The sequence below is a fragment of the Myotis lucifugus genome, unplaced genomic scaffold (genome assembly GCF_000147115.1).
Source record: "Myotis lucifugus unplaced genomic scaffold, Myoluc2.0 scaffold_282, whole genome shotgun sequence".
NCBI classification, from domain to species: Eukaryota; Metazoa; Chordata; class Mammalia; order Chiroptera; family Vespertilionidae; genus Myotis; species Myotis lucifugus.
In genome coordinates, this window is record NW_005871330.1 from 1330606 (window position 1) to 1347248 (window position 16643).

The 16643-nt window shown below is 44.9% G+C and overlaps 1 protein-coding gene across 1 annotated transcript in view; it reads left to right on the forward strand.

Moving 5' to 3' along the window:
• The window catches only part of SHISA6 (shisa family member 6), a gene marked incomplete at its 5' end in the record, with an annotated part of 280621 nt that overhangs the window by 125688 nt on the left and 138290 nt on the right, over window positions 1-16643 (forward strand). The window contains one exon of the mRNA XM_006099740.3: window positions 14468-14563. Coding sequence (XP_006099802.1) covers window positions 14468-14563 — 96 coding nt within the window. The remainder of the gene's footprint in view (window positions 1-14467; window positions 14564-16643) is intronic.

Sequence of the window (16643 nt, forward strand, 5' to 3'; positions counted from 1 at the left end):
CTGCTGCTGACAGGGATGCGCCCCCACAGGAGCGGGCAGAGAAGCACAATGGCCTCCCCAGTGAGATTACCAGGAGCCTGGGGCCTGGGTGCGCACTAATACGTTCACCACACCAAACAGAGAAATAGGGGAGCATGGAGACGTGTTCCACATCTCGCCGCTCAGCAGCATTGATGCCCTGCTCCTGCCCCTGGAAGTGGCAGATCTGAGGGTGGAGGAAGTTGCAAGAGCTCACCCCCAAGAGCCGACAGTGTTGGGGGAAGTTCTTGTGGATAATTTCCCATGCATGCTCCCCTACAGCGTTCTGTCCTCCCAGCAGGAGTGCAGTTGTCCCCCCCCCCACACCTATCAGGAGAAGGACAGGAGGCTGCTCCCAGTGAGGCCACACCCCTTCTCCCACCCTGCCCATGTCAGTCATGGCTCCCTGTGACCTTTCTTGGGACCCAGAGTGGGCAGTCTTCCTTTGCTCCCAAAAGGACACACGTGAACAGTCACACGGACATTAACGCAAGACCCTATGCCTAGTTTCCCTCACCTTGTTTTGTATTCTCATCTCAGATTTGCCAAACTGCCTCACTCACCATGACAACAAACACTTAACCCAAATCAATGTAAAGAGGTTTGAATTTTTAATGAACCGTCCTCACTCACTGATAACTTTTCAGAGATATGTAATATATATAATAGTCCAATTAAATTGCCCTCCCTTTGGGAGATAAAGTCTGAAAAAAAATAATAGCCCCTAAAAATTGTCCCTCTCAAATTTCCTATTCTGCGCTGCCTCGGGCAGAAAGGGCTCCTAGGTGTTCTGGAAGAGTGGGGTCCCTTGAGCAGCTGCTGGAAGCATGGCTTTGCAAGAAACATGGTCGAATGAAAGGAACCCCCAGTATATATCGTGGGATGTAGGCCCTGTCCTAAGTCACAGGTTGGCCACTGGGTGACTTTGTATCGCTAACTTCTCTGAGCTTTTGACTCACCTGCAAAATGGAGAGCATAGTAATATATATATTTTAATATTGACCTCTAGGTCATCAGGCATACATTGCCAGTGTCTCTGGGTAAAGGCACGTGACAAAATTATGTAAGACGCTGGAGTGTTTCAGCACCACTCCATTTCCCACTAATCCAGATGCACGCACAGGGAGCGCTGAGGTTGCAGAGTGTGAGACCAGGAAGGAAGCAGGAGAGCAGTGCCAGGTGCCCACGGGCTGCCCACTGTAGGTCTGCATGGAGATCAGAGGGGGATTTGATCAATTCTCGGGTTTCTTAACTCACCTCTGAGGTCTGGCGAATCTCCTGGGATGTTTGGGGCCAGGAAAGAGTCTTCCCTCCCTGCAGAGAGCACCTCGGCCTCCCCTCCCAGGGCCTCCGGACTCCTCTTGGCCAGGGTCCTGCTGTCAAGAATGAGACAGATCTGAGACGGTGATCACGGGCAGAGGCGGGAATTTGGTTAGACTCTGGGCATCTTCCCAAAGGGACTACATCTGAGGAGAAAATAAATGGTGCACTGGGTCCCCCTGAAATGGAAATGAACCTCTGCACCATTTGCTCCACGCTGCGTGAGGGAGGCTGGGCTGTGTGGGGCACCGCACCGGGGAGATCTTGGGCTGACCTGGGAGGTTTAGTCACAGCAGCAGCCATGACCTTGGACTCTGTTTCCCCTGCCCAGGCCCAGTTTCCTCATCTGTAAGTATTCCGCTGGAAAAGGTGACCTTGGACACTCCTTCCTGTGACGTTCTCCTATTCCCTCTCAGTGGTGGGGCCGGGGAGGGTTTAGTCCTCATAAAATCTCTGCAGATTGATGTCGCCACCAAGCAATCCTTTCTCATCCCCTTGGTAAATAATTAGGATGCACTAGAGCTGTGGTGTCCGTACTTTAATTTTTGAGCCATGTAATGCATTCTTTAAAAAAAAAAAATTCTTACCCCAAAGCCTGTATAATATACAAGAGACCACAGCAGAGCTTCCTGTTGCAGGGGGTGAGGTTGACCTTGAGTCTGTCCTTGGCCACAGCTGGAGACCTCTGTACAGTGCATATTTATGTTTTTGTTTGTTTGGTTTCAAACACAAAGTATCAGTTTTCTTAAATCCAAACCAACAAAACGGGTGGTTCAGGGGGACATTAATTTGGATTGAAAGGGCCTGGTTTGTGAACGACTTCCTGGGGGATTTGCCCCCAGTGCAATGGTTCTCAAACTGTATTCCAGGTTCTGCTCCCCCACTGGCCTGGCGTGAGCCTCATTCTTCTGTATCTGACGAGAGCTTCTGCTTTCCTAGAGCAGAGTGATAGGATGAAAGGACCGTTTAAAAAACATGTTTTTATTGATTTTAGAGAGAGAGGAAGGGAGAGGGAGAGAGAAACATTGATGGGCTGCCTCCTACATGCCCCCTACTGGGGATGGAGTCTGCTGACCGGGAATCGAACCAGTGACCTCTCAGTGCACAGGACCAGGCCCAACCAACCAGGTGTGCAGCCCACCTGGTGACAATCTCCAGGTCCCTGACTACAGCAGAGGGAAGATGCCAGGGAGGGGGCGTTACCCAAAGTATTTGCCGACATCTCTGCCAACTCCATAGACTCTGGAAGAAACAGTCCTTCTGCGCTTTGTGAGCAAGCACTAGCTGTGACATACATAAAGCGTTCCCAGTAAACTAGTAAATAGCCACTGTCGATGCAATCTGCAATCAGGCCTGGCCTGCACCCAGCTCACCTTGGTGAGGGCGCTCAGAGCTGCCTCATTCACTCAGCAGGAGTGGCAGCATAGAGGAACACAGGCCTCCTGGTCCCAGCCCTCTCCCCATGTGCAGACTTGGTGTGGGCTCCGGGGAGCTGGAAGGAACCTTGGGGTTCCCAGGGGGAGAGCCATCAGGCCAGATAGCGGAGCCCACACTCTCTCCAGCTCCTCTGCTCTTGACTCCTGCCCGAGGGCAGCTCGGGGCACAAGCAGAGTAAGAGGACCCCAGGGAGTTCCCCGCCCGGGAAAGAGGAAACACTGGAGTCTCCAAGTGAGTAGCGTTACCATGTATTGAGGCTTATTGCTGCCGAGTAGCAGATGAAATGATTTATAACAGGATCTTACTTAATCCTTAGCACCCTCCTGCCAGGTGGGTATAGGATCTGCGCTTGATAAATGCCTTGCCATTTACACAAGGAAAAGTGGCCCCTCTCACTCCCTGGCCCTCATACTTCTTTTTATAAAATGGCATTTATTAGAGTGTTTGCATATAAAGAAGGACAAAGAGGAAATCAAAGAATGGCCCACTCCCTAATTCCAGATGAACTCTGTAAATAGTACAAAAATTAAAATAATGCATATGCACGTTTAGAAAAGTCACACAGTAAAGTAATAAACCTCAGAAGTAAATATCTCTCTCCCTTCATTCCAGACCCTTTCCCCAAAGGAAAGGAAGTTTCAGTATTTTGTATGCATGCTTTATTTCCAGGGAAAAAAATGATTTGTATGAATCAACCTACCTACAATGGGTTTCTGTATATTTTTTGTGCATACTATTTTCACTCTTATTTATATGAAAGGGAATATACTGAAGCATTGCTTTATGCCTTGCTTTTTTTTAACTTTTAATATCTTGAAGATTTTCCTACATCAGCACATACAGCTCTGCCTTGTTCTTTTTAACAGCTGCATAATATTCCATGACATGACATTACTTAATCCTCACCTCCCCACCCCCCACCCCCCTTGACAGAAACTATTGCAACCAATACTGCACTGTATTTCAAATATTATGGAAGAATTTGAGGGCATATGTGAGGGGTAAACTCCTAGCTTGAGATGCTAGGCAAAAAGCCCACCCTTCAAGTAGGCACCACTACTTTACGCTCCCATCAGCAGCAGTGGGAGCCCGTTACCCTGGCCTTGGGTCACCATACGGGTAAGATTAGCCAGTTCGTTTTTTAAAATGGTACTTCATATTTTGATTTGCATTTTCTTAATTATGAATTAAGATTAATCATATCTTTATATCTCCATTGGTCTTTAAATTTATTTTTGTTGTGTGTTTTTTTTGAGGTGATAATTACCTATTCATATTCCTTGTGCATTTTTCTAATGTTTCATTATTATTTTTATTACTGATATGATTGAGCTTTTCGTAAACAAAGGAAAACCCCTCTCTCACATGTATTAAAATGTTTCTGGGGGTTGACATGTGTTTTGATTTCTGTCTGTGGCATATTTTCCACAGTGAGGTGACTGCATAGCAGGCCCCGGACCATCTGAGTCCCAGTCAGCTTTCCCGAGATGACCGTGTCTGCGCTGGGCGCATGCTTTGCATTTCAAGGAGGCGCAAAAGATGGAGAGTTGTCCCCCATCACAGAAGCTACTCTTGGCTTTATTTCATCACAGTGGTGTACTCTCTCTGCCCTGTTTGCCTACCAGATTTTACAGGGCGGCTTCTTATCACTTAACTTTATTGCCATCAATAAAGACCGTTTGTTCGATGTTAAAAATCTCTGGTACCAATCTTTCCTTAGTGAATTCTGGTGTTTGTGTATTGCTTGAAGATTATAAATAAGTGCATTTATGGTTTAGGAATTCTGTAGTTTTACTTTGTTTGGTGAATATCATCAGGCAGCTTTTTCTTTTCCTCGGTGAGGCATGTGGGGTATTTTGGTCTCTGAGTTCTTAAAATCTGGAGATTCTTTGTTTCCTTGATTGTTGGAGGATTATCTGGCAGTGGATAAGATCCTCAGCAACAGTTAGTTAACCAAAACTAACTAGCTAATTAACTAATGACCTATCAATCGTCTGTCTATCCAGCACCTATCTATGTATTTATCCTATCTATCTATCCTTCTATCTATCTATCTATCTATCTATCTATCTATCTATCTATCTATCTATCTATCATCTATCTCCCTACCTCTCTGTCATTAAACAAAATAAATAAAGAACTATTTAGCAGTCAGAACATCTTCCCAACTATCCAGCATAAGAAATAAAACACAGAAGAACTTCCTATACCCTTCCTCAATCACATTCCCCGCTCTACCTCCGGAAGTGGCCTGTCTGTTCCTGAAGTCAGTATCTGTCATTCCCCTGAACTTCCTGTACCTGTATAACACCACATATGCACATATCCTCAGACAACAGAGTGTTGTCCTGCATGGTCTGAAACTCTCCAGATGATGTCATCCTGATGATGTCATCGTGTTGTTCTTCAGCTTGCTTAGTGGACTCAACTCTAATTGTGAACTCATCCATGTTGATACTGAGAGCGCTGGTTCATTTCATTTGCACGGTTGTGTAGGATTCCATTGCATGACTAGAACACTATTTGTCACTTCTCTCTTGGGAGGAACAGAGGGCATTTTCCCAGTTTGTCTTTATTACAAACAGTATTGCATGTTAGCATGTTGCTCATATTTTATTACGCACTTATGTGAGGATTTATCTAGGGCATATACCTGAAGGTGGAATTGCTGGTTTTATGACCTATCTGTCTTCACCTGTATTAGCCATTGCCAAAGTTCTTTCCAATTTACACTTCCACCAGAGAGTGCGGGAGGTCTTGTTCCTGCTTAGCTGTGGCGGTAGTCTCAGCATCTTCACTTTTGCAGTCTGCTGGGTGTGAAATGCTGTCTCATTATGGTTTTAATTTGGCTTTCCCTGATTACTTGTGAGATTGAACACCACTGTGTATATTGTCCCTTCACATTTTCTCCTCTGTGACTTGTCTATGATCTCTTCTGCCTAGTTTTTCTAGTGTGTTGTCTTACTTTCTGATTAATTTGCAGTTATCTGTGTGTTCTGGATATTAATGTAAATATATATTTCTAGTGCTTGACTTGTAGTTTTATTATTACTTTTTATGTATCACAGTTTAAAATTTTTCAGATGATTCCTCTTTAGTCTGTACCTTTTTTAACATCTTTATTGTGGAAAGTATTACCGATGTTCCCTTTTTCCCCCCATTGGCCCCTTCTAGCCCACCTCCACCCCCTGCCCCTGCCCCAGGCCTTCACCACCCTATTGTCTGTGTCCATAGGTTATGCATATATTCATAGAAGTTCTTTTGTTGATCTTTTCCCACCCACCCATCCACTCCTACCTTCCCTCTGAGATTCCACAGTGTGTTCTATGCTTCTGTCTCTGGATCTATTTTGTTCAACTGTTTATTTTGTTCATTAGATTCCACATATAAGTGAGATTATGTGATACTTGTCTTTCTCTGACTGACTTATTTTGCTTAGCATAATATTCTCCAGGTCCATTCATGCTGTCTCAAAGGGTAAGAGATCATTCTTATTTACTGCTGCCTAGTATTTCATGGTGTAAAAGTACCACAGCTTTTTTATCCACTCGTCTACTGATGGGCACTTGGGCTGTTTCCAGATCTTAGCTATGTAAATTGTGCTGCTGTGAACATAGGGGTGTATATATCCTTTCTGATTGGTGTTTCTGATTTTTGGGGATATATTCCTCGAAGTGGGATCACTGGGTCAAATGGCAGTTCCATATTTAATTTAAAAAAATATATTGTATTGATTTTTTTTACAGAGAGGAAGGGAGAGGGATAGAGAGTTAGAAACGTCGATGAGAGAGAAACATGGATCAGCTGCCTTCTGCACACTCCCTACTGGTATGTGCCCGCAACCAAGGTACATGCCCTTGTCCGGAATTGAACCTGGGACCCTTGAGTCCTCAGGCTGACATTCTATCCACTGAGCCAAACCAGTTGGGGCTCATATTTAATTTTTTGAGGAAACTCCATACTGTTTTCCATAATGGCTGCACCAGTCTGCATTCCCACCAGCAGTGTACTAGGGTTTCCTTTTCTCCACATCCTTGCCAGCACTTGTCATTTGTTGATTTGTTGATGGTAGCTATTCTGACAGGTGTGAAGCGATTACCTCATTGTCATTTTAATTTTCATCTCTCTGATGCTTAGTGACTTTGAGCATTTTTTCATATGTCTCTTGACCATCTGTATGTCTACTTTGGAGAAGTATCTATTTAGGTCCTTTGCCCATTTTTAAATTGTTTGTCTTCGTTTTGTTAAGTTTTATGAGTTCCTTATATATTATGGATATTAACTCTTTATCAGATGTATCATTACCAAATATGTTCTCCCATATAGTGGGCTCCATTTACATTTTGTTCATGGTTTCTTTTGCTATGCAGAAGCTTTTGATTTTGATGTAGTCCCATTTGTTTATTTTCTCATTAGTTTCCCTTCCCTTAGGAGATATATCCTCAAACATATTGCTAGGAGAGATGTCTGAGATTTTTTCTGCCTATAGTTTCTTCTAGGATTTTTATGGTTTCACAACTTTCATTTAAGTCTTTTATCCATTTTGAGTTTATTCTTGTGTATGGTATAAGTTGGTGGTCTAGTTTCATTTTTTCACATGTATCTGTCCAGTTTGCCCAACACCATTTATTGAAGAGACTGTCTTGACTCCATTGTATGCTCTTGCCTCCATAGTCAAATATTAATTGAGCATAGTGGCTTGGGTAGATTTCTGGATTCTCTGTTTTGTTTCATTGATCTATATGCCTGTTCTTGTGCCAGTACTAGACTTTTTTGCTTACAGTGGTTTTGTAATATAACTTGATATTTGGTATTGTGATCCCTCCAACTTTGTTCTTCTTTCTCAAGATTGTGTTGTGGATATTATACAACACAATCTATTCAGGGTTCCATATGAATTTTTGAAGTACTTCCTCTATATCTGTGAAATATGCTGTTGGTATTTTAATAGGCGTGCATTGAATCTATAGAGTGCTTTAGGTAGTATGGACATTTTAATTATGTTAATTCTACCAATCCATGAACATGGTATATCTTCCTCTAGCTCTTTTATTCAGTGTCCTGTAGTTTTCAGAGTACAAGTCTTTTACCTCCTCAGTTAAGTTTATTCCTAAGTACCTTAATTTTTTGTTGCAATGGTAAATGGGATTATTTATTTAATTTCTCTCTCTCTTCGAATTCATTATTGGTATATAAAAATGCCATCGATTTCTGCGTGTTAATTTTGTATCCTGTTACATTGCTTGATTTCTTTATTAAATCTAGTAGTTTTTTGGTGGAGTCTTTAGGGTTTTCTATGTACAATATCATGTCATCAGCGAATAATGAGAGTTTTACTTCCTCCTTTCCAATTTGGATGCCTTTTATGTTTTCTTCTTGTCTGATTGCTGTAGCTAGCATTTCCCATACTATGTTGAATAAGAGTGGTGAAAGTGGACATCCATGTCTAGTTCCTGTTCTTGGGGAAAATGGTTTTAGTTTTTGCACATTGAATATGATATTGGCTGTAGGTTTGTCATATATGGCCTTTATTATATCGAGATAGGACTCCTCTATTCCCACTGTGCTGGCAGTTTTTATCAAAAATGGGTGTTGGATTTTGTCGAATTCTTTTTCTGCATCTATTGATATGATCATGTGACTTTTGTCTTTCAATTTGTTTATGTAATGTATCACATTTATTGATTTGCAAATATGTGTCAGCCTTGCATCCCTGGAATATATCCCACTTGGTCATGGTGTATGACCTTTTTTATGTCTTTCTGGATCAGATTTGCTAATATTTTGTTGAAGATTTTATAATCTGTATCTTTTGATTCCTGTTTAAAAACCCATCCCAGCTTTGATATTATTAACATATTCTCTAATATTCTTTTCTAACAGATTAAAGTTTGCTTTTTTTATATTTCTGTCTGTAGTTCTCTTTGAATTATTTTTTTTTTGCATTTTCCTGTATTTGTATGTATGTGTGTGTCTGGTATTTCTTTCTGAAGAAAGTTTTTCTATTGTTTCTTTTTTTTCATTATTTTTAATGAGTTTTAGAGGAATGGAATAAAAAATCTCTACTCAAAAATATTGGCAAACTCTTAGGTAGCACTTAGTAGTATTGTTCTAAATGCCTTATATATAGTAACTCATTTAATCTTCTCAACAACCTATGAAATGGGTATTATTGTTTTCCTTTTGCATTTGAGGAGACAGATGCATAAAGAGGTTGGAATCTTGTCAGTGTCTCCAGAGTGTGTTCTGCAACCAGTACCTGTCCTACCTCTGCAGAAATAGTTTTCAAAACCCTGGGGAGGTTGTTTCACTTCCTATGGGCTTGGTGTTTTATGAAGATGGTTTTGTTCCCTTTATTTTTTAAAATGGGATTTCACTAGAGTATATGTAGATACTGGTCCTTCTAATATATAGTCTGATGCTTGATCCTTTTATTAATCTAAAAAGTAAAGTCTTCCATCAGAAAAAAATAAATTTTAATAATTTCATCTGAATTACCCCTTCTGACCCTCTTCTGAAAATATTATATGAAATAGTAGCTTCTAGCCCGGCCTGTGTGGCTTACTGGTTGAGCATCGACCTATGAACCAGGAGGTCATAGTTCGATTCCTGGTCAGGGCACATGTCCAGGTTGCAGGTTCGGTCCCCAGTGCAGACGTGCAGGAGGCAGCCAATCAATGATTTCCTTTCATCATTGATGTTTCTATCTCTCTCTCCTTCTCCCTCTTCCTTCCTCTCTGAAATAAAAAAATATATATACTAGTGACCCAATGCAAGGATTCGTGCAAATTGAAAGGAAATTAATTAGAAGATGGTTGGCGGGTGGGATGGGACTGGGAGAGACAGGCCAGACACACCCTGGAGCCAACCTCCCGCAGTCCCTCCTTGGCATCTGTGGAGTGAGCAGGGTCCCACCGGCAGGTGGGGTCCCTCGGCCTGGCCTGTGGGGATCAGGCCGAAATTGGCTCTCTGACATCCCCCGAGGGGTCCCAGAGTGCAAGAGGGCACTCTGCAAAGTTGCTGTCATACAGGGTGTGGAATGCAAATGCAAGTGTGCAGTAAACCAGATTCAGGGCCAACAGTGTCCCAGCAACAACATAACCCAATGCCGAAGGTGGAATTGCGCAGCCCAGGGAGGAATCGGGCTCCCTCCTCTCTGGTTTTGGGGTGTGTCACCCGAGAACCGCCACTGCCAAGTCACTGCAGCTCGACAGCTCCTGCATTAAGCATCTGCCCCTGGTGGTCAGTGCACATCATACTGTTTGAACTGTTGGACACTTAGCATATTAGCCTTTTATATATATAGATTTTAAAAAAAGAAATAGTAGCTACCAGAGATGTCCTGTCCCTTCTTTTCTCCCCTTGTTTCTGTCTCTCTGTCCTTCATCCACCTCTCTCATTTGGGTTTCTTCACCAGTTTCCTTCAGTATCCCCTCTGTTGTCCATAATGCAGCTCAGGTGAACTTTCCTGATCAGTCTGCTTCTCTCTGTGGCTGTGGATGTAATTTCACAGATGCAATGTTCTCTTAAGTCTTATTGAGATCACCATTCAGATATTACCCAATTTTTCCCTCCTGTTTCTTGTAGCAAATCTCCTTTACACAGAAACGTTCCCCCTCCTCACTCAGGGCTGCCTTGAGATCAGAGCGGCCAGCATCTCCCAGAACAAGCCTCCGACTTCTCTTTAGCTCTCCCTGTCTCCTGCAGGCAGCTGTGCTGTGACTTCCCGTGGTGGGGATGGTGAGAGGCAGCGGCAGACTGGAGGCTGTGCCGCTTTGTACAGCTCCATTCAGGCGGTGGCGGGCACACTGTGCAGCCCGAGGCCACCCTTGTTACTGGTCGGGGCCGTGTCCTTGCCTCTGATGTGACATGGGCGTGCTCTCGCTCAGTGCAGGGGTGCTCACACTCCGACCAGGGGTGCCCTCAGAGCTCTTGCTCATTTCTTCCTGGAGCCCTGCTGGTTATATGGCTGTTTCTCTGCAAATGCACTTTGGGCAGTGTCTGCATTCCCTTGGCCTCCTGCCTCAGGACTTCCAGACGGAGAATGACATGGTAGTTTGTGTTGTGGCGAAAGGATTCTGTGATCCCCATTCATACCGTTCACATCATCACCTGATGAACTCAGTGTATCACCAGGGCAGACAAGGGGCTGGCTCCCCTCTCTCTCACTGTCCACTGTGCAGGCTCCACTTTTACCAGCCATTCTTCTCCTCACACTGCCCTTGCTCAGGCTAAACCAGCTCTTTGGAGGACACAGGAGGCATAAATATTCTAGACTTTGACCTTCTGTATCCAGCGGAGGAGTGACTGTCACTAGTTCTCTCTAACATAATATTCATAAAGTGTGGTTACTGGTCCTGGGTTATCCGCAGCATCACCTGAGAACTTGCTAGAAATGCACATGATCAGGCCTCACCTCTGACCTACTAAGGGAGGACTTCGGTACTGGGACCCGGCAATCGGTGTGCATCCAGGTAAGTCTGGTGTGTTCACGTCTGAGGAGCCTGGCTTGAGCAAAAGCAGAAACTGCCACTGTGCCCTCCTCAGAAGTGTCCCCAGAGACGACTTTGAAAAGGCTGAAGGCTCCCTGGAGAGTGGGGTGCTCACTGGCAGGCCCCTGGACATAGTTTCCATGGTTACTGTTCATTCAACTCAGTGATTTCCAAAGTGATTTGACCATAAATTCTTTATTCCTGTCCAATGCTCTTGGTCCTGGCCCCTCAGCATCTCCTTCCTTTTCTCAGTTCAAAACCTCAGTGCTCTTGGTCCTGGCCCCTCAGCATCTCCTTCCTTTTCTCAGTTCAAAACCTCAGTCCTTGAAGCTCAACACATCTGAGCTCCAACTTCGCTGCACTTGTTCGTCCGCAAGCGGACTTCTGGCCCAGTGTGCCCACTGGGTCCCGGCTGACGTCTCAGAGAGGAGTCACCATGGCGCGCAGCAGGTCCCAGGGTGAGGTTGCAAGGGTACGAGTTGTGGAAAGACTGTGGACTTTGGCCTCAGTTTTTCCATCAATAAAATGGGGAAATAAATAATAATAGACAAGTTACCATGCAATAGTGATACAAGTGTTAAATAAATAGCATATGTGAAGAATCTTTGTAAATTGTATCATGCTACAACATGTTCATAATTATTGTGCAAAAAATTAAGCTGCATTTCCAGCTGCCCCTCTGCCTGGCACATAGTAGTGATCAGGAACTGTCAGTTTCCTTTCTGACAGCACAGCCCCAAAGCACTAGGGCAAAAGTCCCAAGGCCGCTTGTTCCAGCTGACAGATAAAGATGATTGTAAGTAGCACAGGCACCGTTTTATGTTCCAGCTTCCTCCATATTGATTTGTTTATCAAAATTTTTATTTATAAGGAGCACAAAAATAAACCAGCCCAGATTCGGCAGGGTGTACCACAGGTTCGGAATTAATGAGATCCAAATTTATGAGGGTTCTGATTTATTACTTCCTTTCCTTACTCTTCTGTTGTCAGGAGATGGGATGGAGAGAAAGTGATTGCGTTCCAGGACAAGGACCCCTCTGTCGCTGGGACTTGCAGCACACCCCTCCCCCAGCCCTTCCCTTCCTCCTGCATTCCCTGGTGACGATGAGTTTCTCTCAGTACTAGAGTCTGGTTTCTGGGGCTGTGATATGGCTTGGGATCCGGGCAGAAGCCTCTTAGTTCAGCTCCAATAATTCTTCTCTTCTATAAAATTCTGGACTGCAACCCCAGTATTTTATAGCAAGAGAGTTCCTCGTGGAAAGCTGTGTGCCCTGAGGAATGAGACACTTATTCAGAGTGGAGGGGCTGAGGGAAACAGCGGTACCGTTTTCTTATGCTCCTGATGCACTGGTTGCCAGAGTTGGTCCCTGGGCCCAGTAGCCCAGCATCCCCAGGCAACTTGACAGCAATATAGAATCTTGCGCCCCATCCCAGATGTACTAACCAGAAACTCCGGCAGGGCACCGGTAGTCTGTTTGAACATGCCCTCCTGGTTTTTCTGATCCACACTCAGGTTTGAGAACAGCTGATGTGGGAGAAGGAAGGGCGAGGGAGCATTAGGGAGCTGGGACCTTACATAGTGGGTGGTTCTGGCACCCACAAGGGTCCCAGCAGATGGTCCTTGAGCCCTTGGGAGTAAACTCATTTAGGCTGTGTCTCCATGGCTCTAGGGCAGCGTTCTCCTTCCCTGTGGCACGTGACAGCCACCTAGAGAGCTCCCAGAAATGCGCTGCCCCAAGCCCAGGTCCCGCCAAATGAGTCAGAACCCTAGAGGAGTGTCTAGACAGCCGTGTTTGTAAAAACTTCCAGATGATTCCGACCTGCACCCAAGTTTGAGATCTGCTAATGCACAAGGTGCTCTGCTAAGAAAAAGTATGGTCTTGGTTGCCTTTACACTAGTCACACATCTTTCTATTAGAAATTCATTTTACCTATTTAAATGATAAAAGTTACATACTCGTTATAGAAAAAAAAACACTTGGGAAATATAGAAACATTGAAAGGAGAGAAGTTGTGTTCCAACTACCTGAAGACAGTTGTCAGTACCGGGTGTATTTTCTTTCAGTCTTTTTCTTTTCAATGCACTGGTAGGAATTTTCTATAGCTTTGTGATTATCCTATATAATAAAAGTCTAATATGCAAATTGTCCCCTCGACTGGGAGTTTGACCGGGAGTTAAACCAAGGGATGGGGCCGGCTGGCCAACTGTGGGAAGGGAGGCCCCAGCCAGCAGCGGCAGGCAGCCAGGGGAAGGGAGGCCCTGGCGGGCATCCAGCAGCCAGCAGCTGCTAGGGACCTTACCCATGCACAAATTTCGTGCACTGGGCCTCTAGTATTTAATATAGGGTGTCCTGTCTTTCTTCACAGTGTCTGCATTTCAAGCGTATTGCAGATGTCAGAGCAGAACATTAACTCTCCTGCTCTTTTAATTTCTTCTTCCAGAATCCTAGTGTGCCTCAGTCTTTCCTCACACCACCCAGGTAGACAGATGCACTAGGCTGCGAGGGATAGATCGTGTTGCAGAAATTCAGGACAGGCCAGCACAGAACTCTTTCTCCAGTGTTTCAGGACCCATTCTACTCGCCAGCTTCAGTGATGCTGGGCTTCTCCTAAACCCCAGGCTGTGTGGTTCCATAGGATGTGCTATGAGTCGTAAACATACACATACACAGAGCCATCCCGATCAGACCCCTGCCTCCATGCTTTGGGAAGAAAGAAAACAAATGAATAAGGCAAGAAAGAGAAGGAAGGAAGCTGAGGCAAAAGAGAGGATGGTAGGACAAATAGACCGTTGTCTGGTGTGCTCAGGCAGAAATGCTGAAACCAAGCCACGTATCTCTCCACCCACTCTGCTTTCAACTCTCAGTGTGACCTTCCCAGAACGTCTTTCTTTATTGCTATATATATATATATATATATATATATATATATATATATACACTTTGTTGCACAGTAATATATACTGACTATATATAAATATATTTATATTTATGATATATTACTATATATATATATTATATATTTTTATTATATATTATATATTTACATATACATTTGTAAAAGTATATGTATGTATTTTTTTCTTGACTGCTTCTACCTCTGCCTTAGCCGCTGGCTGGACATTCAGTGCAGCTGCTGCTGGTGAGCTGGTCCTTGTGGTGTCATGGATGCGCAGGTAATTGTGCCCCGTCTTCTTGCAGGACATTATGGGAAGGATGCTTACCGAAGTGGAGGAGCTGATCTCCATAACTTCATCTCATCCGGATTTGTCACATTAGGAAGAGGACACACGAAGGGTACAGTGGAAACCATTTTTTACTAAAATACAGAGGTGGCCTAGGGACCCCCGATCTGAAATGCGAAGATGGTGTGGAGGCCAGAGGCCTGTCGGGACAGGAGTGTGTGGGGTGGTTCCACTGCAGCTTGTTCTGGTGACAGGCGTGGCTCTGACAGGAGTGACTGTAGAGGGCAATGATAGACTTGCAAGAGACATCCACCCCGCTCCACTGTGGTGTGGAGCAGGACACAGAGGCCGATGGCTCCCGGTGGGGGACCGCAGGCGGTGCAGTGGGAAACACTGCCGTGGATGTGGCAGCATTTGCAAAGCATTCGTTGTCTTCTTGGCTATTATCCCTTTTTTTTCAAAGCCACATTTTATAACCTGTTGCCCATGCTCTGTACCGTGGGTTTCGAAGCCAGCATGCATGTCGAGTCGCCACGTCCTCAGTGTGTCTCTGTAAACTCTATGGCGCGCACACCACGGTGGAGGTTCCAGACCTTCAAGCCGCAAGATGACAGCTAATGTAGCCTTTCTGCCAAGCTGCTTTAGGACCTCGCTGGCAGCTTGCAGAGCATCTGTGCGGGGTCCGGCTCCTCGATTCTGTCTTTTGTTTAAGCCGAGTCCTGCTAGTGTTGTGAGCATTCTGTCACTTCAAGAGTTACCTTCCCCACACCTGTGCACTGTTACAGATCCACTGTGAGCTTGCCGTAGGGATGGCGTATCCCTGTCTCCCTCTGAAATATGTGTCTGTGTTCAGTGTGAGTGAACCAGGACTTTGCAATATTTTCTTACATTCCATGCACCGACTTTTTAAATTCCCTCTGTGATGTCTGTTCCTCCTGTAGAGAAAATAATCTGTATCTGTGTATGTATTTTCTGTTGTGTCTATTTGTGTCTAAATAAAGTTTATTGAGGATACGGGTGGCATTCGTGGCTAATAAGAGTTGCAGAATCAAATTGAAACCAGCTGGCTCCGGAAGCGGAAAGGGGCTACACAGTTAACCAGTGAGAGACACAATCCTGGTCGTCCCATATCAACTCAAACCTGGGCTGGCCCAACCACCATGCCATCTCCTTTGTGATAATTATCTGCCACTGTGACACAAATCACTCCAACAGGTAGCATTTTAAAAGCATAACAAACATTTGTTAGCGCACATAGTTCCTGCGGTTCAGGGATTTGGGAGCAGCTGAGCCGGGTGCTCCTGCCTTGGGGTCTCATGAGGTTGCAGTCGGGGTTTCTGAACTGCAGTGGTTTCCCACCCTTCCCCCTACTCCTTGTAGGCGGTCTGCCCTGAAACATCAACCAATCAATAGAACTCATGTTATATATACTTACGGCTTTGGGTTCACACATTCGTTCAAATATTTCATGAGGCTTGCATGGGCTAAGCAGTCTTCAGAAGTAAACCAAATAGAATCTGTTCTTATGGAGCTTATCATCCATTGGGGGATGCAGGCAAAATTAGTTCCTGATGACAAGTGCAGGGAGGCAGGGAGTTGTGAGGCGGGAAGCCACAGGGGTCAGAGAAGGCCTCTCAGATGAGGTAGTGAAGAGCAGAGAGCGGCATCCCAGGCGGAGGCGACAGGGAGGCCCTGAGGTAGAAGCTTTCTCGTGACGTCAGGAAGTAGGAGGGAGGCCAGTGTGAGCAGCAAGGGTCCAGGAGGCCGACAGGAGGAGATGGGAGCAGAGCCACAGGGGAGCGGATCATGCATTTCTCAGGACATAAGTCTGCTTTCAAATTAACTGGACCTCCATCAGAGCAACATAAAGCTCATTCTCTATGGCTACCTGTCCGTTAGGTCACTGTCACCTAGGACATCCAGGGGGCTTACCCTGCTCGTGTGTGGAGGCTTTGCTTTGGCTACTATCATTATCTCCCCATCTTACCTTGGCCTTACCCTGCCCATCTGTGCATGCATGGCCTGAACTCCCCGTGTCCATTGCTTGTCCATGACCTCTACCAGGTCTTCTCCATTCTCTGCCACCCTAAGTCCTCTGAAATCGCCTCTTTCCAGGAATGTACCTTTCATGTATTTTCCTACTTAGATAGTAACCAAAGTTTCATGAGCAAAGAGACGTGGGGGTGCGGGTG